This window comes from Leptonychotes weddellii, chromosome 5 (genome assembly GCF_054177405.1).
Source record: "Leptonychotes weddellii isolate Sample4059 chromosome 5, ASM5417740v2, whole genome shotgun sequence".
In the NCBI taxonomy this organism is placed as follows: domain Eukaryota; kingdom Metazoa; phylum Chordata; class Mammalia; order Carnivora; family Phocidae; genus Leptonychotes; species Leptonychotes weddellii.
The window spans coordinates 94,626,275-94,649,647 of NC_138373.1; the positions used below are offsets into that span (position 1 = coordinate 94,626,275).

The 23,373-nt window shown below is 35.4% G+C and overlaps 1 protein-coding gene across 5 annotated transcripts in view; it reads left to right on the forward strand.

Moving 5' to 3' along the window:
- The window catches only part of LRRK2 (leucine rich repeat kinase 2), a 138,445-nt gene that overhangs the window by 109,275 nt on the left and 5,797 nt on the right, over positions 1-23,373 (forward strand). For 4 of the 5 annotated variants that reach the window (XM_081821488.1, XM_081821491.1, XM_081821489.1 and 1 more), the window contains 7 exons: positions 10,016-10,186; positions 11,408-11,508; positions 16,206-16,400; positions 17,460-17,653; positions 19,040-19,112; positions 19,932-20,116; positions 23,210-23,362. In XM_081821488.1, coding sequence (XP_081677614.1) covers positions 10,016-10,186; positions 11,408-11,508; positions 16,206-16,400; positions 17,460-17,653; positions 19,040-19,112; positions 19,932-20,116; positions 23,210-23,362 — 1,072 coding nt within the window. Of the gene's footprint in view, positions 1-10,015; positions 10,187-11,407; positions 11,509-16,205; positions 16,401-17,459; positions 17,659-19,039; positions 19,113-19,931; positions 20,117-23,209; positions 23,363-23,373 lie in introns of those variants that run through there. The other variant, XM_081821492.1, reaches the window with a different exon arrangement.

The following is a 23,373-nucleotide window of genomic DNA, read 5'->3' on the forward strand; positions in this document are numbered from 1 at the left end:
ATACAGGCATACTTTCTTCTTACAGATTGGTACAGGAGTTAAAACCTTTAAACACTGCACTTCAGTTTTCTTTCTTCAAAATGTATAAGTTAATACATCAATACTTAATAATAATATAGTTTCTCTGTTTGGTCCTATATAGCAAGAAGAGTCATGGTTACTATCTAAAGTGAAACGTACCTATCCTGGTTATCATTATATCTATGGTCTCCAGAAATCACAGACACTGTTTTATTGCCTTAGAGTTTAATGTTGCTTTTTAGGGTTATCTACAACCCCTATTTGTCATGCCTGTTCTAATAATCCTATTACTTCTACTGTTAACTGACTTTCTACCAGTGATAATCCACTTCCTGTGCTCTTGTATTTGCACGGTCTTATGTTTAGACGTGTTCTTTCACATTACTGTCTACTCCATGGGATCCTCCCTCCCTTTCTCAACTCCTGTTCTCCTGATAGTCTCAGGTTCATCAGAATCTCAGGTTCTGATTAGTAAGAAACAGTCATAAAGCAAGTGCTCTGTACAGAGATATCTTGTCTTTTGGCCTTCAGTTTGAGCAGGAATAGAAAATTGGGGGGTTAACTTATGTTTGGAGGAACAGCTCCATCTTCAGAGAAATCTTGTACAGTTTGTTATTTGTAAATAAATTTACATCATCTTGATGATTGGCACTCATTTAAAACACATGCCTAATACAGAATACAATGGGGTGACAATAACCCCACACCCTGGTATGAACTTGGATAAGCAGATGGTCCCAGATTGCAATGCATGGTTTTATTTTTGCTCCAAAGACATATCCTCTCTTTTGTTATTCATAGCATGTGTTGGAAGCAGAGTGTGCTCTCTCCTAAACCTTTCAAAGTACATATTATGGCTGCAAGTTTCTCTGGGTTGTTTAATAACAATAAAATGATTATCTCTTGAGCACCAGCTGTGTATCAGGCTCAGTGCCAGGTACATCAGACACATGGTATCTTATCCTCATGCCAAGGCTGAAAGTTAGCTTTTACCTTCTCATCTGTAAAATGAGGAAGCTGAGGGTCAGCAAGATTCTGTACTTGCAGGAAGTCATGCAGTAAGTGGTCAAGATAAGAACTCAATCTAAATGAATAATGAATCCAGAACTATTTGGCTTTAAATCCTAAATCTTTCTCCTAGATTACATGCAACTCTAACATGGCTTAAATATTCAATCTTAGTTACTAAAAAATCAAAATAAACAAAGCAAAATGATGGGACCATGAACAGCCAACATTATCAAGTACAGGTTTGGAAGAAGAATCTTAGAGGATGGAATTCCATAGGCTTCCTATACTCCCACCTAGAAAATGTGGGCACAGGTTAGGGGTCTTCTTTTGGGAGATCTGCTCATGACTCTCATGTGATATGAAGGTGGGCCAGACCACTCAACTGAGGCCTACAATTTGCTCCCCCTCCAAACCCCAACCTAGTCATGATGTTCATGGAGTAGAAATCCTACTGATGAGGTCTTGTCCATCTACTTGGGCAGAGGATCTGTCTGGTTCCAGTTGACTGTGTTCTGGGCCTCAAACCTGCCACCTCCCTCAGCGGGCTGGGCCAGCCAGCAGCCACTCAGTTCAACTCTGTTCAGACTCATGGCCCTTCCTTTTAAGTACCTGACTTCCTGGTTTTGTTGAAAACCTGCCTAGAGTTCAATATCCAGTTGATTTTTCATGCCAAGCCGGATACTTTTTACTGATCCTTTTAATCTGCTATATCAGTGTGCAGTAACATACATAATGGAGAAAGATCATGACAGAAAAACCCAAAGCCTGATCCTTTCTGTTCCATCCCTTTCCCCCCAGGCTGCTTAATACATTGTAAGCATTTTTTCTCATTATCCTGGACCTTCTCTTTATCATTACTGTATTCATTATTGTTAGAGCACTTCTGATTATCTCAGCTCTAAACTCAGCCTCAAATTTTAAATAACAGTAACTGTCACCACTGCTAACCACCATCACCAAACTTTTCCTTCTCCAAATCATGTTTGAGAAGAAAATCATCACCTTCCATATGATTTCAGTTATCTCCAGTCTTTTCCTTTTAATGGATCTTTTAATGTTATAATCTTTAACTTGGAAACTTCTAGAGAAACAAAAGACCATACATTTGTTAAACTTGTGTGTGTGTGTGTGTGTATGTTTTAACCTTTACTGTGGTGCATTCACTCTGTTGTGTGCATGTGAAAGTGGGTTCATCACTGCTTTCTGAGAGAAGATGGGAATGGGAGCAAACCTTTTGTGGCACGGACAGTGTGCTGCCTTGTGCTTAGACTTTTGTGTGGGTTGATTATCTCATTTAATCCTTATGACTGCCTGACATAGGTCTTATTACTATTCCTGGTTTACAGATAAGGCAACTAAAGCTTAGGGCCCATTAGAAGTGTCTATAGGGTCATACAAGATGCAAATCCAACCTATCAGGGAGCAGAGCCTCTGCTAGGCGGCATCAAAGATGGAAAGCAAGTTAGAAACAACTCAGTTATTGGCAAGGACTGATGCAGTGTCTGTTTACATTTCGAAAGGTAAATATAGGATGGATTCTTTCAACTATAAATAATTTGGAGAGCTTCAACTTAACTCGGTTAAATGGATATATTTATATCATATCCTGTTGAGAATGACAGTCAGTTCTGGGTCCTGTGACAGCGACACTGTTGACTGAGGTGGATGCTGAATGATGGCTCCAACTCTGCCAACATCCATAGAAATACAGTTGTCTTTGGACAGATAAAGTATTATTCTCTGGTTAAACACTATTATCTGATAGAGATTATGAAACATGCTCTACTGATATTTCTCTCAAAGTAAAAAAGGAAAGAAAATATATGTTTCTGTGTACTATGTGATGTATAGTCTGACCTAACATAAATTTCTCATATATATTTTTTAATATTTTATTTATTTATTTGAGAGAGAGGGACAGAGAGAGCATGGGTGGGAGGAGGGGCAGAGGGACAAGCACACTCCCTGCTGGGCAGGGAGCCCAAACACAGGGCTTGATCCCAGGACCCTGAGATCATGACCGAAGGCAGATGCCTAACTGACTAAGCCACCAGGTGCCCCTAAATTTCTCATATTTTTGATCTGTGGATCTTTTCCTTATTTACTCATTGCTTTTGTTGAAATTCAGGTTCATTTGAGAAGTTATTTTTTAAAAATAGTTTTTAGACAATGAATCGTATTTTCCCAATTATTTTGACATTGTAATTGTTATGATAATTCTCCAAGGGAAAATTATCTTTATTCTTTATTCATTTCTTCATGTATCTGGCAATAATTTATTGCATATTTGCCAAATATCAAACTGGTGCTACTACTTAATAACTGTGTGGTGTTCATCAGGATTTGCTTTCTGGGGCTCAGTTTTCACTTCTGTAAATTGTGATGAGAAAAAAGTAATGCCTACCTCAGGGGGTTGTTTTAAAGGTGAAATGAAATCATCCACATAAATAGCATAGAATAAGTCTTTGCATATTGCAGTTGCTTCAACCATGTTAGCAATTGCTCTAGTGATGAATTTGGGGAATGTGCATGAATAAATGTGAATTTTATCCTCCAGAAAGTACATATTCTGCCAAGACAAATAGGGCTATAAACAAATAATCATAAAGCATTTTGCCAGTTTCAGTAGGCGATCTAGTTCAAGGTATAGTGATAAGAGCACAAAGGATCAAGTACTTAACTGAGTTGTAAGTTTCAGACTTCCCTTCATATAGGACATTATTCTGGAATTATATCTTAAAGGATAAGCTGGAAGTTTGAGAAAACAAAAAAATTAAAGAGCCGGAGTAGACATTCCAGGCAAAAGGCACTAAGGTATAATAGACTTGTCTTATTTAAATAACTGCAAGAAAGTCTTATGGTCTAAGTGATAGATGGAGGATGGAAGGTTATTTACTAAGTGTCTTTCAATTCTGGCTGTGTACTGGATAGCATGTAGAGCTTTAAAAATGTATCTAGTGGGGTTATATCATTTATAATTCTATTTTAGTAGGCATGGGGTGGAATTCTCAATCTCTCCACAGGTTAGAAGCTCCTGGAGAACTTCCAAATATATGAGTCTTGGGACCTCACCCCCAGGGATTCTGATTTAAGTTCTAGTTAAGTCTGAGATAGAGCCCAGACATTGAGTTATTTAAATATCTCCAGGTAATTCTAATGTGCATTCAAGATCAAGAGTCACTGGTCTAGAATGAAAGTCAAGAATAGCTTCAGTGTTTGAAGCACACAAATATTTCTGATACACAGCCCATAATCACACTTTTCTAAGTCATGAAGGGCTTTTTAAATCATGCCAAGTAATATAGTCTTTCAGTTATGGGGAGTCATTGAAAAATACTTGTTAGCCAAAGTTTCCCATCTCTACATCGTATAACTAATGTTATTGACTGCATGAATCGATGGTAAGATGGGCAGCTCAAATTTTGGTACTGTCTCACAGTGGGGGGAAATGTTATTTATAAAAAAACTTTTAACAAGATGAGAAGTATTTACTTGAGATTTTAAAAGTATTAGCCTGTGATAGAATCAAAAAGTTAAGAGAGTGAGTAAATATGAATAGAGTTTGGGCTTATATCCAAATTAAAAAAACAAAACAATGTCAATTACTTTCAGTTATTCTTTCTCAGTGGTGCATATTCTAGGCATCGCAGTGGATTCTGGAGATACAAAGATAAGATATGACTTGGTGAACTATTTGGCTGACTGGAATCTGTTAAACATAGGCTGCGAAGTCAGACTGTCTGGTTTTGAATTCTTGGTCTACTGCTTACTAGCTGAGGCTGGAGAAATTACCCAGCTTCTTTTCTTGGTTCAACAATAGTACCTAATAAAAGTATCTATTTTGGGGGATTGTTGTGAAAAATAAATGAGAGATTCATATAAAGAGTTGGACACAATGCCCGGCACATTCTAGCTGCCTTTGCTTTCCTGAACTTTCTGCTCTTTCTACTTAGAGGGCGTCAGGCTCTGTTTTTGTTTGCCTTCCTTGCGCTGTGGGCTGGAAACTCTCTGTAGGGTCCTTAGAAGACTCACCTTGTTTGTTTGCTCTCTCTCAGGGATCCCTGTCCTGCACCTAGTGTCCAGTGGTTCATATATTTTGCCTGATATTTCATTGTTTTATGCAGGGTGGTCAATCTAGTTCCTGTTATTCCATCTTAGCTAGAGGAAGAAGTGACACATGTTAAAAGACTTATTTGAACAGCCCAATATAACAGTACACTTAGGATTTCAGTTAGTGCTTGACATTTCTAGTCTTTGAGGGCCGTCGATGCTAAACAGGGTATCCCTGCAGTGTGGTAATATGGTCCATGAGCACCATAGGTCATTCATAATATTAGATCATAGATCATGTGGCCATAGTGCCCCTTTGTAAAGATGTAAGAGATGTTTCTATCCCAATGGCAGGTAATATTAAAAGTGTTCATTTTTATCCCAAATGAAATTCCGTGGTGAATACAGTGAATAGCTTGAAAGTTTATTCTTCCTGTTACTACTATGGTGACAAGTTTAGTTAAATGTAAGGTGAAAATTTTGGGAGAACTTGCAGTTGCGGTTCCAGGAAAGTCCTCCATTATAAAGTACATGCAGAAGAGCTTTGAGGATCTTCTCGTGGTTTAGACTGACAGGCAAACATCATATTGGGAGCTTAGGTCTTAACACCCTGAGTCCCCTTTGCCATGATCACTTTGGTCTTTTTGAGGTGAAGGACTCCATGATGAGGCAGCTCAGGCCAAGTCACTTTAGAGTAAGATTTGATTTGCAAAACAGAAGGGCATGAAGTAAAACAGCAAATCCTATTATGCAGGTCGAAATATGTGTTTCTAATAAGTTAGCAGCAATAATTCTTAACACTCTGGTAACATAGAGATATATCTATATCTAGATTTGGATGTGCTTAAGTTTTTTATAGATGTATTATAAATTCTGCTTTAGTTTTCTTTTTCTAATTCATATTTCATGGACATCTTTCTATGTCAAACATCAGTTTTAGCAGTTACGTAGTATTTCATTGCTAGTATGTACAGTAATTTACTTAACCACATCTTGATGTATATTTAAATTTTTTCTGACTTTTTGATGTATTGCCTATGCTTTAACTAGCATAATTGTAAATTAAAATTTTCCATTTATGAAACTGATGTTTTAAACATTAAATTGGTAGGCATGGTATTGCTGGGAGTGCATATTTTGAATTTTGAAACACTAATTGCCTCTTAGAAAGGTTTGTCAATTAAAATTCCCTCCATACTCGAATTAGAGCACCCTTTTCCCTTTCTGGGCTTAGTTATTCTTTTTAATCTTCACAAAATTAATAGTCAAAAAATAAGAACTTAATGTTTTTATTTTCCAAGTGTTTATTTATTTGCTTATTTTTTGAGGCTAAGCAATCTTTAATATAGAGGACATGTATTTTTCCTTTCATGTTCTGTATGTTTTTTTGTCTTTATTCATTGTCCATTGTTCTCACTCATTTGTAAAGCTGATTTTAGTTAATGTTGACTCTTTGCCTCTCATATATTCAAATATTTTTCCAGTGTACGGTTTGTTCCTCAACCTTGTTGATGGCATTTTGCTGTTGTAGAGTGTGAATCTTTCAGATAAACAACTTGTTTCTTTTACCTTTTGGAGTCTGATTTTCCCGACATGTTTTGTCGGCGCTATACCAAGGACAAGAACGAGGGGGCTGATCTGCGTCATTGCAGGCAGTTGCTTATTATTTTTAAATTCTCCAAAGACAGTGTGACTTCAGCTCTCAGCCTTGAGCTCTCACCACCCACCTTCGGAGAATGATTAGGAAGGCCTTTTGCATCCCAGTACTATCAACTTAGTTATGAATATGTCTTCACTACTTTCATGCATATATATTTATGTTCAAACTTTTGGCTTATCAAAAGTTTATTAGGTGTAAGGAGTGATGCAGCTACTCCTCTCTTTCTTAAATAGGCAACTCACCAAAAAAAAAAAAGTCTGTCTTTTCCCTGCTGCTCTGAATGCCATCTTTATCATATCTTTCCTACATATTTCTGTCCAAGTTCTCCATCTAGTTTCAGTGTTGCGTAGATTTTGGTAGAGTATCAAGGATTTTAATTATGTTATTTTATAGGACAATCTGATTTAAACTTTGTTTACTCAGCATTTTTGAAATTCATGATTTTCAAGTGGATATTCTACCTTTTTCAGAGAAACAAGTTACAGCAATATATTATGCATTTTTGTGTTTAAAGGTATGGATTGGGGATAAATGTCTCATATTATTCTGCATGCTTTGTTGATTAAATGTCATTTTATTGCAATCTGTGACAACATATTTGATGCAGACCAGCCCATTTGATGCATTACAGTCAGATAATCATTCAGTGTTTACTATTTGGGGGAGTTTTTTCCTAAAGTCCTCTACTGCTCCATAGATAACTTTAGAAGAAATTGTTAGTGCAATCAAGAAATTAGAAAATCATTAGAAATTCATTGGGTGAATTTCAGGAATCACTTAAAAGTGCCTTATATTGTAGTTGAGATACTTCTTGAATATATAAATAAGGATTATGTTCTCCTGCTGGGGATTTTGTCAATGAAGATATTTATTTTGAAAGAGAAGATAAGAAGGTTAAAATCATTTCCATGTTGAAGTAAATACTTCTTTCCATAGCCTCACAATTATCTTTCTTAGTGTCCCCCGACTCACTGAGAAAAAAAATTCTAGCCTTCTGCGTAGCTCTAACATCTGTGGATTGATGCCTAGAGGGATAAAAACTGTTGTAAGAGGATATGTGCCTTGGATGAAAATTTAGACTAAGTGACCCTTGAGTTTTTCTGCTCTAAGACCCCTTGATTCCAAATCCTAGTGTTTCTAACAGTAAATTTACCAAGGGAAAAAATATGTTGAACGTTTTAATAGTCTCTGAATAGTACCTTGTTATAATAGATACCCCCAAAATGTGTTGGATGAATAATAAATAATTGGATGAGATTAATATTAGCCTCCAAAATCCCATTTAAATTCTAGAAAGGTAATCAAATATTATTGATGAACTAGCTAATGTGTGAGTAACTCATTATTTGTAAGTACTCTTGACTTGACCGTTCATTATCTTTGTGGCCTTAGGAAAACACATAACATTTTTTAAAAGATTATGTTATTCATACAATGGAAAGTCCTCATCTGCCCACCACAGGTGATTTTTGTGCATAGCAAATGAAATACTTAAGAAAGTTTCTATAAAATGCTATAGTAATATGAATTAGGAGCTGTTGTTATATGTTTACATTATGTCACAGATATAGTTGATTAGGAATCTATTTAAGAACTGTCTCAATTACTTACACAATTCTTTAGCTTAGGGTGTGAGTATGATACTATGGCTATGTAGGAAAGTGTCCTTTTTCTAAGAAAAAGGCTATTATATATGTCTCTCTCTATGTATAGACAGGCATACATACAGACAGAGAGATTTGGGAATATGGTGAATGTGTGTGTGTGTGGAAAGAGAGAGTATGAACAAATGTGGCAACATGTTAACTGGAGAATGTTAACAGTACAATAGGGGCTATCATGCTCAAATCTGACATCCCATCTTTCTGATTCTTCATGTTCTTCCAGCCTGGTGAAGGGCTGCTGAACTTCATCTTTTGATGGTAAACTCTGTCAAACAGAACTCTTTCCAAATTCAATCATTTACTTCTTGAAGGCTATGAATTCATACTTTATTTCCCTGGCTCTATATTTAAACTAAGATAACATTCATGTATGTTCATTATGGTGGCTAACTTAACATAATAAAAAAAATCCCTTACATAGCCAAAAAAAAAGAAAGAAAGAAAATTTCTAAGTATAAAAAATTAAAATAATAATAAATAAAAGCTAATAATTTTAGCACATGGAAATAATCATTATTACATTTAGATGTATTTCTTTGTTAACTTTTTATTTTGAAAATGTTTAAGTCTACAGAAAAGTTGAATGAATAGCACTATGTACACCCATATGCCCTTCATATAGATTAATTGATTATTGACTATTTGCCACACTGTCCTTTCTTTCTCTTTCTTTGTATATGAATTTGAGACTTTGAAATTAAATTGCGGACATCATGCTGCCATGCCTAAATATACTGACATATATTTCCTTAGAATAAGGATGTTTGTTTACATAATCACAATACCATTATCATAGCTAAAAAAATTAACTCAGTTGATTTTTTTCCACACATTTGATCACTTTCTGTCCTTGCAGAATTATATCATACATTTTCTTTTCATTTACATTATAGCATGTCATCTTAAAAATGATTTTTAAGTTAATACATAGCGTACATTATTTAACCAATTTCTTTTGATAGCTGGATTTCATTAGATTGTTGATATTTTTACTCTTGTGAATCATGTTGAAATTACTCCTTTTTCTTGAAGAATTTAGAAGTGATTTATCTCTTTTGTGAAATGAAAGGTTTTATTTCCCTTTAAGAGAATTTCAGTCATGAACCAATACCTGAGAGAGAGGTGTTGTTTTATCTTAGTCATAGTTTTATTTTCATTTTTCCATTGGGTAGAGGGAGTAGAGTCACAAGTTCTGGAAATAATGAAGGCATTGAACTTCAGTCAAGTTAAAGTGACTTGGAGTGAAGTCTAGAAATCTCGCCCTCCTGACCTCTCCTTTGTTTCAAACACTTCCCTGGGAATAGTTATTTTTAGGAATGAGAAAAATGATGTAGGTTTTTTCCCCTCTATTAGGCTTAATTTCTTTAAATATGAAACATTAATAATTATTGAATGTTTATCATTATTTTTGAAGAGCAATTTTGGGGTGAAATGTCAGCACAGGGCTGTTAATTGGCTTGATCTGTATATCTCCTTATAGAGAGGACATGGCCTGATTTAGAACTCATCTCCTTGACTCTTCATCAGCATATGTACCTAAAAATATGCCTCCTTGGGTGTATGAGCCCTGGTGTTGGGCATATTTATTAATATATCTGCTTACTTTCAGGGTTTCGTGCACCTGAAGTTGCTAAAGGAAATGTTATTTATAACCAGCAGGCTGATGTTTATTCATTTGGTTTACTACTCTATGACATTTTGACAACTGGAGGTAGAATAGCAGAGGGTTTGAAGTTTCCAAATGAGTTTGATGAACTGGCAATACAGGGAAAATTACCTGGTAAGTTTTATTTTATCTACAATAAAGATGATTATTTTTTATATCAGCAGCTTTATTTCCAGGTTGTTTAATTGTATAGTTAATTCACTGCACAACTGATGAGTTTTTGTTTGGTGCATGAATATTCTTAAATCCTGCGACACATTAATAAAAATCGTGTAAGAAAGATAGCGGTTTTAGGCTTTTAAAAAAAATCCCAAATTAACATTGATGTATTTGGTATTATATTTAGAATAATATTCAGAAAAGAAAATTGCTGTTAGAGCTCCATGCTTAGTGACTTCTGTGCTTATAAAGAGTAACTATGTGCTCATTAGCTTGGAGTATTTTCATTTTCTTGGAGGGAGATAATTTATATGCAGGAATGGAAGCTTCAATTATTTATAATAATTATTTTTAGTAGTAAATATTAATAAGAATTAACAAATGATTGTCTAATGAGATCAGATCTCATTTTGAATGGTTGTCTCATGCTTTTAAGAAATTCTAGGACATTGTCATTCATCCTTGACTATTACTTCAGTTCCCCCTACAAAGTACTCTTTTAAATTTTTCTCATATTTTCTGCTTTCACCTTCACTTAAGAAATATTTTTGAGTGTATGCTGTGTGCCAAGTACAGGGAATATAGCTTTGCCTATCTCCTTAGGGGGGACCTTCAGATTCCCAGCAAAAGGAAATTTATTATTATTTGGATGAACTTTGAACACAATCTGGGTCATTGCCCTAATTTCACTAGTTAGCTGTCCAGTGACAGTTTCCAGGTCTCTGGTTTATACCAGCCAGAAGAATGGCACACCTCTTGTAAAAAAGAAATGTACACAAACCGATTGTGGGGGTATGAAGATTAAATGCTTGCCAACTTCAAATATTAAAATAAAAAACTACTTCCATAGAAGTCTAATTATTATATGAACAAAAGTATCTTCAAAGTATATGTGAAATGCAGGTGTACAATGAAAAATCTATTATTTTATTCAATCAGTATTTGTCTTTTTTTATATAATAAAAAATCAAGATGTCTTTTTTGATGCCTCTAGTAGAGATAAAACTAACAAAATTATCTTTAAGTTTGTGATATAAGTAGATCCAAACTAAATACAGGATTATGGAGATCAGTGTTTTCTTTTGCATGGTCTGGACCTCTAATATACATTGAAAGGAAATGAAGCAATTGTTCTGCTTTGTCTAATGTTATAGCATGTGTTTTTGAATGTTTTAGATCCAGTTAAAGAATATGGCTGTGCCCCATGGCCCATGGTTGAGAAGTTAATTAAAAAGTGTTTGAAAGAAAATCCTCAAGAAAGGCCTACTTCTGCCCAGGTACTCTTATAGTCAAAATTTATCAATATTTTATACAGAACATCCAGTACATATATGTACACATATATAATCTTCACACACACACATATATATTCAAATATATAAATAAACACACACATACACACATATGACAAACAGTGATAAAGCAAAACTTCTCTATTCCCCACCACACAGGGCTCAAAATAAAGAGCACTGATAACACCTGGGAGTCCCCGTATGCTTCTTCCTGATTGTATCACTTTCCTTTCCCTATAGATGTAGCCACTTTGCTGACTTTTGAGATAATTCTTGCTTTTCTTTTCCTTATGTTTGCTACCCAGTTTAGTGTTCCTGTATTCATTTTTTATTTAAAATAGAATTATAGTCATGTCATGTTCTGAGATATTTTCAGTTGTTCTCCCAGCCTTATTTTGTAAGCTTTATGGAGGTTTTAAACATAGCTGTTGATTATTTTCACCGCAATTCTATTCCACTGTTTGAATGAGCAACAATGTATGTACCCATGAGCATGTCTATGGGTATCGGTATTGTTTCCAGTGTTTTGCTATTCTGAACATGGTTGTACCTGTGTCCTAGTGCAGGATATATGAGAACTGCTTTGTGATATATACCTAGGAGTTGAATTGCAGAATCATAAGATACGTGAATATCCATATTGTTTTCTGAAGAAGTTGTACCAGCTTAACACTTCAATCATCTGTATGTTAGGGTAGCCATTTCTCTATATATTCCCCCTAAATGTAGTACTATCTGAGTTCATAATTTTTCCAAAATATGTTGTCTTGTAGATTGATTTATATTTTCCTAATTACTAATAAGGATGACCATCTCTTTATATGTTCATTGGTTATATATATGTTTACTCCTCTGGGAAATGCCTGTTCACTACTTTGCCTATTTTTCTATTGGATTATTTGCATACAAATGAACTAAGAAAAAGAAAAAAGAAATACTAATCCTTTATTGGTTATATATTGCAAATTTCTTTTCCCAGTCTGTGGTTTGCCTTTTTATTTCCTGCAGAGTACCTTTTGATGAACAGAATATCTTACTTTTAATACAGATAAATTTTAACAACCCTTTTTATGGTTATTACTTTTGGGGTCCTGTTTGAAGAAGTCCTTATTTCTTCCAGAATCACAAAAATATTTACCTATGGTTTCTTCAAAATGGTTAAAAGTTTTGCTTTGGCACTTAAGTTCTTAACCCATCAAGAATTGACATTTTTATCTGAATCCAATTTCCTTTTTCCTATATGGATAACTAAATTTTCCAGCTTCATCGATTAAATAGTTTCTTCCTTTTTTTTCTATTGATCTCCCCCCACCCTGCCATTTTCACTCCATAATTTGTCAGATACACACACATCCACACACATGTTCTCTTGCATTGGTCAATTTGTCTCTTCTTCCTCTAATACTATCCTGTCTTAATTCCTGTCACTTTACAAGTCTCCTTTCTTTACTTATTTTTCTCCTCTAGGAATGTGTTAGCTATTCTTCAGCTTATATATATATAAATTTTAAAATCACTTTGTCAACTTTTATGAAAAACCCTACTGTGATTTGGTTTGGACTTGCAATGAATCTGCAGATAATTTGGGGAGGATTCTATCTTTATGATATTAAGTCGGTCTATGCTTTTTATTTATTTATTTATTTTATTATGTTATGTTAATCACCATACATTACATCATTAGTTTTTGATGTAGTGTTCCATGATTCATTGTTTGTGTATAACACCCAGTGCTCCATTCAATATATGTACCCTCTTTAATACCCATCACCAGGCTAACCCATCCTCCCACCCCCCTCCCCTCTAGAACCCTCAGTTTGTTTTTCAGAGTCCATCGTCTCTCATGGTTCGTCTCCCCCTCCGATTTCCCCCCCTTCATAAATCGTTCTATTCTTGAATGTGAGTTATCTTCCTATTGATGTTTTCTTAAGTGTCTTTCAATATAGTTTTATAATTTTGCATACAGGCCTTTTGCATTTTTTCTCAAACTTTCTTGCTGCAAATTGCTTTAAATTCAATTCCTCGCTTGAGATTTTTTTTTTTTTTCCACTACCCAGGTGATGGGAATCTGGTCTACAAATCTTAAGAACAAGCTTGTGGATAGCAATTTCTTAGGGTTCTTTTCCCTCCTCCCCCTTTGCCTGTAAAGTCCCAGGCATCTTTCCTTGTACCAGAGAAAGTGGAAGCATGGGGCGGCTTTATTCCTGGTTCTCATTTCCTTGGAATATGTAGCCCTTTGGGGTCCCAGCTTTATGGGAACAGATCTTTATTGGACTTCACTTTGGGCAGCCTCTAGATTTAAACTTCTTTCTCACTGACCGACAAGATACCGAAAACCACATATCAGTTTGCCTTCAATAGACAAATGCCTTTAAGGAAATATCTGACTTTAGGGTTCAATTGACCTCTCTGTCTTTCACTGGATTCTGTCTTTCACTAATATTTTGGCCTGGTAAGTCCTTAAGATGTTGTGAGATCTTTAATATTTTTAAGAGATTAAAAAAATAATTTCCTTAGCATTTTAAGTTGCTTTTAGATGGGTGGTTTGTCCAACTAACCTTTTCCACCATATTATCAGAAATAGATTGCTTACTACGTTTTGAACTGAAACAGATTTTAATAGATCAAAACAAGAGCCCTCTTTATGTTGTGGACTCTTGATTTTGTATCATAATTCGTTGAAAAATATTTGTTCAACTTTAAAATTTCTACTCAAAAATAGCTGAGTACATACACTGACTTTAACAAACATTATGTAATTATCTTGGCTACATTCCCTACCTTCCCCCTTCCCCTAGTTTTATTAAGACATAATTGACATAGACATTGTATTAGTTTTTAGGTGTACAACATGATGATTTGATACATATATATTATGAAGTTATTACCACAATAAGTTTAGTTAACATCCATTACCTCACACATTACAATTTTTTTTTTCTTGTGATAAAAACTTTTAAGATCCACTCTCTTAGCAACTTTCAAATATACTGTATAGTATTGTTAACTTTAGTCACCATGCTATACATTACATTCCTGTCTTATAACTGGAATTTTGTATCTTTTGACCCCCTTCACCCATTTTACTCACTCCCATGCCCTGCCTCTGGCAACCACCAGTCTGTTTTCTGTATCTAGAAGCTTGTTTGGTTTTGTTTATTTTATTTTATTATATTTTAGATTCCACGTATAAGTAGATACCACATAGTATTTGTCTTTCTCTGATGTATTTCACTTAGCATTATGCCCTCAAGGTCCATCCATATCACAAATGGCAGAATTTCCTTCTTACTTATGGCTGAATAATATTCCATTGTATATACATATACATATATATCATATTTTCTTTATTCATTCATCCATTGATGAACACTTAGGTTGTTTCCACATCTTGGCTACTGTGAATAATGCTGCAATGAACATGGGGGTGAAGATATCTTTTAAAGATAATGATTTCATTTCCTCTAGGTATATACCCTGAACTGGAAGTTCCATGGTAGTTCTATTTTTAATTTTTTGAGGAACTTGCATACTGCTTCCATGGTAATTGCAGCAATTTATATTCCCACCAACAGCGCACAAAGTTTCCTTTTCCTCCATCCTTCCCAGCACTTCTTATTTCTTGTCTTTTTGATTCTAGCATTCTGGCAGGTGTGAGGTGATATCTCCTGGTGGTTTTGCTTTGTATTTCCCTGATGATGAGTGATGTTGAGCACCTTTTCATATACTAGTTGGCCATTTGTATGTCCGCTTGTTTGTAAATTTTGGTTACCACTGCTGTTATTCACTTGTATTTTGGTTACCCCCACTGGTGTTAATCACTTGTATTTTTAAATTTTTTTTCACAGTGAAATTTTCCATAGCTTAATTATTGTTTTACTCTTTCCTCCTTTTATTTTCAATAATACTTTACCTGTATTTTATAGATTACATAACTACCTTGAATTTTTTTTTTTTTTTAGTATATGACAGTATTTGACTTTGACATACCCACTTAATCTTTAAGTACAGTATATATTAGGCAAGATAGGTAGACTCATCACCTTTGTCAGATGAGGCGTAGAGAATAAGGAGCTTTCTCAGAGTCTCGTGGGTGGAAGGCAAGTGGCTGTGTCATGGCTCTAATTCCAGTTTCCCAAGTCCTGGTTCTGTTTCCTTACAGTGGTCCCCACCCACCTTGCCTGTCTCTCTAGTTCTTTTGTGTTTCAAAGAAAAACATGAAAACAGAATCTAGAAGTGATTTGTGAATTTCATTACCAGAGATCAAAAGTTCTTTTCCCTTCAGTTGGCAGAAGGTCTGTTCCATTGCTGGCCAGTGTTTATCTGTAACATGATGTGTCTCTGTGGTATCAAACTGAGTGAAAAATAGCTCCTGACTCTGTTAAATTTCTGTTCAGTTGGCACTTTTGAGATTTTCTTTCTTTTCAAGTTACAAAACATACCATACAGACAAAAGAGTCTATCTCATGCTTAGTCTAAAAATAAGTATTATTTTAATGTAATTTTATCTGTAGTTTGGGTTATTTATCCTGTTGCTTGGATTAGATCACAGTTTAACAGATTTAGGTTTTTCTTGATAGAGCTATAACACATCATTCTACATTATGCACAATAATATGATCTTTCAAGAGGACATATGTTAACTTCATGTGTATTGTTTTGTTATTTTTAAACTTTCTCAGGTCTTTGACACTTTGAATTCAGCTGAGTTAATCTGTCTGATGAGACATATATCAATACCTAAAAACTTTAGTGTTGAATGCATGGTTGCTACAAATCATAACAGCAAGAATGCAAGCATCTGGCTGGGCTGTGGGCACCGTGATAAAGGACAGCTCTTATTTCTCGACTTAAATACAGAAAAACACACTCCTGAGGTAAATTCAAGTACCCTTTAAATTACAGATACTTTAGAAAATTTATTTTGTGGATGACTTTAAAGCATGTGTCAGTTAAAAAAGTTATTTTGGAAGAAATTAAATGAAAGCAATATAGGAGTATTATTTAGCTTTCTGGTAGAAACAGAGTATTTACATGAAATTAAATAGGCTGTGTTTTGTTTTAAAAGCATAGTATATGTGTGTCTTAGGTCTGGATTCCTAGAAATAGTCTAAGACAGAGTTTCTTGTACAAGTGATTTAAGGAGAGAGTAACTTTTAAGGAAGTGAAGGAAGTCAAAAAGAACAGGGGAAGAGATTCCACACAAATGTAGTTTCTGAGGAAATCTACCCTCCATCTTTAGCCATGAGAAATTCTGGGGTTTGAATAGCAGCACAGATTGATCTCTGAAGGGAGTCAGTCTTTCATTCCCACATAGCAGTCAGTCATTGGCTTCAGTCTGTCCAAGGATGGGTGTGATGTCACCTCCCAGCCATTTCCGGGCAAGCTAGCCCCCCCCATCAGCGAAGGGCAGTTCTGCAGTGGAGGGTGCTGCTCTGAGCCGTTAGTAGCCAGCACTCAGAATGGGAGGGGGGTGCATGCACACACATGACTGACAGAGGAAATCTGAGCCCAGCTTTACAAGATGGATCAATAAATTGTATTAGCAAATAAAAGATAAATTTCTAGACTTACAAAATAACCTAATATTTTGACTGTTGCCTTGAAATAAAGGTTATGCCTAATTATTATTCTTAAAGTTGAACAATCCCTTCATATTATTTTGATGGAGTGAGAAATAATGATACCAAAAAACAAATTTCAATTTTAATTCTAGTTTCCGATGCACTTTAGAAGGGCAAAATTGTTTGCCAGTTAATTCATTTATTGTTGAAAGTTAAGTAAAATTGGCATTGTTTTTAAAATTAAAAGCAAGAGAATAAAATGAGTTAAGTGTCTGGATAACAGTATTTTCATTCTATTCATATTCTAGTTACTTAAGCTTGAATCAAGTTCTTCAGAGTGTGTTTTCTTTTCTTCTTCTTTTTTTTAAACAGGAAGTTATTGATAGTAGAATACTGTGCCTGGCTTTGGTGCCTCTTCCTGTGGAAAAGGAAAGCTGGATTGTGTGTGGGACACAGTCTGGCATGCTCCTGGTCATCAATACCGAAGATGGGGAAAAGAGACATACCCTTGAAAAGATGACTGATTCTGTGACTTGCTTGTATTGCAGTCCCTTTCCCAAGCAAAGGTGCTGTAGTGAATTTGAACTTTGGGAGAAAATTACATACCTTTTATATGACTGAATTGTGTGGAAAACTGTTATTGCTTCAGCAAAAACTGCTCATTTTTAACATATTTCTATTTATTTGCATATTTTAAAGGGCATTGTGGGAGGCCACAACGATATTCTTATAGCTCGAGCTGCGGCCGTTGTTATAAAACAGATCAGTCCCTTCTTCAGGCCAGCCACACCTACTGCTGGTGATACTTCAGCCCTGGTCTATTTCTTTACCAGCCCTCACATCAGTTTGCTTTTCTTTGTAGGGCCTCTTCAGGGATGACTTTTTCTTTATCCTTTTTTTGAATATTAATAGCCTGTTATGTGCTGGTTTAAAACATATCAGTTCACTATCAAATTGAGAAAATATCCAGTAAATGAATTCATAAGTTATTAATAGATGAAAATGACTCAAGCATTATTAGTTGTGGGGATCTCATTTCAAAGGAATTTATCTAAATGGCAGGATTGCAGGTGTGAGTCACAGGCTGATTGCTATAATACTTGGGGGAGGATGATTTCCAGGAGCCATTAAGATTATACCCCATGTATTACTCGGGTTTAAGTCAATACTGGAAAATAAATATTAGAAAAAATGTGAAACTAAAGTTTTTGGCAGCTGAAATAGAAACTCCACTGGCCGTTTTGGAGTTGAAATTATTTGGATATCGTCAAAGAAAAATTTCATCAGATGGCATTAAATAGGCAAGGAAGACTTTATTTAAGCTTATTGCAATAAGGGACAGAGATTGAACTCAGCTCTCTCTGCTGAAACAAAAGGTGGCAGAGTTTTTAACACTGGGATGAGCTAGTAGAAGAGTACTGGAGGACTTAATATGTGGGGGGGGGGGGTCAGTGTGATTAGGCCATCTGTGTTTGCTAATTGTTGCTTATTTTATTTTATTTTATTTTTTATTTTATTTATTTTATTTTATTGTTCATTATGTTCAGTTAGCCAGTGTACAGTACCTCATAAGTTTTTGATGTAGTGTTCAACGATTCAGTGGTTTTGCGTTATTGAAGTTAAGCTCCTACCCTCCCAAGAGACTGGGAGATGGGGCCCTGCCTTTCTTGATGATTACATTTCAAAAGGAAGGCTCCTAGTTCCCAGAGACACATACCTGGGCCTGGGCTGTAGAACTGACAAGAGGCTGAGGGGTTACATCTCAAATGGGCAGAGCAAGAATTTACAGCTGTTCAGTTTTCTAAATAAATGCCGTAAGAAAAGGGATGTCAGGGGCCCATAGTCACGCAGAAACCTGTCTAAAGTTTAGTCAGGTTTAGAGGGGAACGTTATGGCCATCTTGGTCAATATCACCATTCTTTTTATAACAATTTTGACATTTTTTCTTTTAGCAAGCAAAAAAATTTTCTTCTGGTGGGAACTGCTGATGGCAATTTAGCAATTTTTGAAGATAAAACTGTTAAGGTAAATGTTGAATCCATTCTACATCAAAAATTGTTTTAAGTTATTTGTTTTATGTATGCTTATTCCCACCCCTCTTCTAAGTGACATAAACTCCCTAAGAGCAAGGTCAGAAATTCTGCTTTTCATCTTCTTTTCCTTTTTTTTCATCTATTGCATACAATAGATCCTCTATAAATACTTGTTGACTATACATTTTATATGAATGAACTAAGGATAAAATGATAAATGAGATCTGATTTAAAATGTTAGTAATGAAAATAATTCTATTTTTATATAAATGAAGTGATAATTCCTTATAAATATATTGTGGAAAAAACAAAACTTAAGTTTTAAATCTGGCTGGCCACCAACTTTTTCTTTAGTCTGGAAGAAATCATATAACTTTCTGTTCTTCAGATTTTCTTTAGTCTGGAAGAAATCATATAACTTTCTGTTCTTCAGATTCTCATTTATCAATAAAACATTTATTCTTTCCTCCATCCAGGCATCTGTGGTTCCATCTATTTATCCAACATCCTACCCATTTATACTCCTTGTTATCAAAAAGCTGATTATCTGATGAGAGACAAACAAGTAGAGTATAATCCCTGAGTTATTTCCTGTAAATTTTTTGCATGGAGAAGTACAGAGATTGGTTTGCATTCCACTTGAATTGAATCGTGTTTTCATAAATCCTTTGAAAAATGTATCTTGAATTTTTATTTTAAGACCCCTAGCCATTTATGATGGAAAAGTAGCTTTTAGAAAGCACAGCAAATTATACAGCATTTCCTTTTGCAGATACTCAGTTTAATGAATGTGTTTCTCTTCTTGGCAAAGTGTAAAGGAGCCGCTCCTTTGAAGATACTAAATATAGGAAATGTCAGTACTCCACTGATGTGTTTGAGTGAATCCATGAATTCAACTGAAAAAAACATTATGTGGGGAGGATGTGGTACAAAACTTTTCTCATTTTCTGATGATTTCACCATTCAGAAGCTCATTGAGACAAAGACAAATCAGCTGTAAGTTATTTCTATCTATACAATTAATTTACTACTTTATTCATGTTTATTCTCTTTATAATCATATCAATAATGCTATTGCAATCCAAGTAAAAATCTTTTAAAATGCATAATTTATTTTTCTATTAAAGATATCACCCAGCCTCATCATGTTTGGGATAAAATATGAAAAACCATGATAATCTAGTAGTATTTATCAATCTAAATTTTTAACAATTTCATTATCTCTGTATCAAATTAAACATGAATTTGATAGGTGATAAATTTAGCAGTATTTTACTTCATCTGTGGGTTTTACATATGTGTTTTGGATAACTTCCATTAAATGTTGATTATAAGAAACATATGCCTCAGGAATAAAGTCATCTCTAGATTTGATAATTACACAGATGTCCTCTATACAGGAAAGTTAATGATAGCCACTTTCAAGTGAAAATAAACTATAAACCTTGTACCAATTTGTTGTTTCAATATTTAGAGTTGCATTTTAACCAAATCATTGCAGTTGGTTCTTCTGTATTACATTCCTCAGGGAGAAGCAGCGTAGGTTGGTGGATAACAGCATAAATTGTAGTTCAGATATTGGCTTTGCCATGTATTGATTATGTAAACTTGGGCAAGAACTTCTTAAATACCCAGTCTCCTCTAACCTGAGAATTGTAATATATTCTATCTCAAAGGGATGTTTGGAAGACTAGACAAAATTAATATAGGGAGCTAACAGAATGCCCAGGACTTGGTAAGCTCTAGTAAATATTAGTTATGATTATTAATCGCTTTGAGTCACAAATCCCTATCTTGGAATATCCTGGTTTCTCAATATCTATCCAGTTGCCCAAGACCAAAAGTCTGGGAGTAATCCTTGACTCCTTTGTCCTTTACTCCCTTTGTCTACTTAACTCTCCTTCTAATCGACTCTCATATTCTTGTATTTCTCACTTTTCCTACTGCTGCTTCCATGGGGCAGGCTGTCATCCACCATCGATCACCATGTTATCAAGAGCATTTTTCTAACCAGTTCTCAACCTCTGATTGTGCTCCGTTTAGTCCATTCGCAACATTGCAGACAGAGGGGCTCTTCTAAAATGCAAATCAATCTGATGTCAGTCTCTTGCTTAAAACCCCCAGTCAGGTCCCATTGTCCTTTACATGATGTTCAGATTTCTTAAGAGAGCTTACCAGACCCTTGCTTCCCTCTCTAAATTAATATTTTGCAGCCTCCTTGCCCTCTGTGCTTTAGCCAAACTGAAATCATCTCAGTTCTCAAAGACAGCTTTGTTTATTTCCCTGGCTCTATATTTAAACTAGGGTTCTCCCTCTCTTGGATGATGATTGTGTTCCCTGCTGAGTTTAATTCAGATGTCACTTCCTCTGAGTGGTGGTGTCTGATTCCACCTGTGCAGATTAGGTGCCTTGGATTTGTTCTCCCATTGCAGCTCTTATGTCCCTTCATTGTTATAAAAGAAGTTTCAAAAATGTTTTCCTAATAATACTAAACCTACTGGTTTTCAGCTTGGTCCCACTTAGAAACCACTAGGTAGCTGAAAATAATCTTCTGCCTGGGACTCACCTCAGACAAATTAAATCAGAAGAATTCGTCATGGGGTGGAGCCCATGTGTCAGTATTTTTCTTTTCAGGCTCTCAGGTGATTCAAAAGTAGAGTTGGGGTTCAGATACATTGCTATGTATTGTAGGTTCTCGTGGGTGAGGATTTTTGTTTTCTGTCATGTTCACAGATTTGTTTCCTAGTGTGTGGTATGTGGTACATGTTTGGATAAACTTATTCTTATTCTGGAATTTCCACTTTTAACCAACCTAAACAAGCCTGAAAATATTTAAAAAGAAGGGCCTCCAGTTTTTCTTTTTTTAATTTCATAGAGCATGTTATGAGATCATGGGTATCGATCCCCTACATTTCCATGTAAGATTTGGAGTATAAACACTTTCCCAGAGAGATCACTCATAAACATGAAGCTTTCAAAGCTGCTCACCTCCCAAAAGAGATTAGGACCCAGTTTCATAGACACATGGAAATATTTACTCTCTTCTCAAAACGCATCTCCTGTTGCCTTGGTCTCTCCCTGGCTAAGCAGATACCACATCGCTAATTAGATGCTGCCTCATCCTCACTGCCCTCCTTATTCCTCGGTGCACACTGACAGAGGCATGACAGGGAGTAAAAGATGATGGGGCCTCTGGAGCCATGGGCCTCCAAAGACTTGCGTAGAGTCCTCCTTCTGTACCATGCCAGTCATGTGGCCTCGAGCAAGTTATTTAGCACTTGTAAGCTTTCTGTAATTACAGACATTGAGATTTGTAATATTTTATAAGATTTTTACTGAGGATCAAATAGGATAACACACAAAAATATTTTATAAATTCTAAAACTATGGAACATTTGGACTAGTTTGGCTCTCTTCTGTTAAATACAGCAAAACTCAGGGAGGAATTGCCTAAAATGTAGCAGCTGTCTGGCAACACGTGTTTTTGCCTCCTTCGCCAGGACAAGAAAGATGGAGGAAAAAAGTCTTCCTACCCTAGGACAAACTAAAGATTTTTTTACACCCTGTGACATTTTCATGTCATTTATCTGATTGCATTGCAACTTTAACCATTTTAACTTTTTCGTGGTTGTTCATTCCTTCTGTTAGTTCATTCCTCATCCATCCATTCTTCTGTCCATCCACTTCACAGACTGCCTACTTTGTTAACCAGGCATTTTTCTAGATAGATACTCACCCGTCTATCACTAGATAGATAGGTACTTGGTGACTCTTCACTGGATTGCAGTTATATAGAAAATACATGGTCCTTGCCCTTAAGAAATCACATTTACAGTCTAGTGTCAGGGATGTACTAATTAATAAATGCAATTTTACATTTCATAAGCTCTAAAGTATTACAGCTAGTACCAGTGCGGGAAAGGGAATGACTGGTGTATTTTGATAGGTCAGGGATGAATTTCAGAGGAGCTGACTTTTAAGTTAAGCCTCAAGGACTAACTAGTAGGAGTTTGCCATGAAGATAGGGCCTATGGTAGCCAATCTGTATGCAAGAAATGAATAGTAGTGACATTCTTTCTTTCCCTCTAGGTTTTCTTATGCAGCTTTCAGTGATTCCAACATCATAGCGGTGGTGGTAGACACGGCTCTCTACGTTGCTAAGAAAAATAGCCCATTTGTGGAAGTACGGGATAAGAAAACTGAAAAACTCTTTGAACTAATAGACTGTGTGCACTTTTTAAAGTAAATTAATT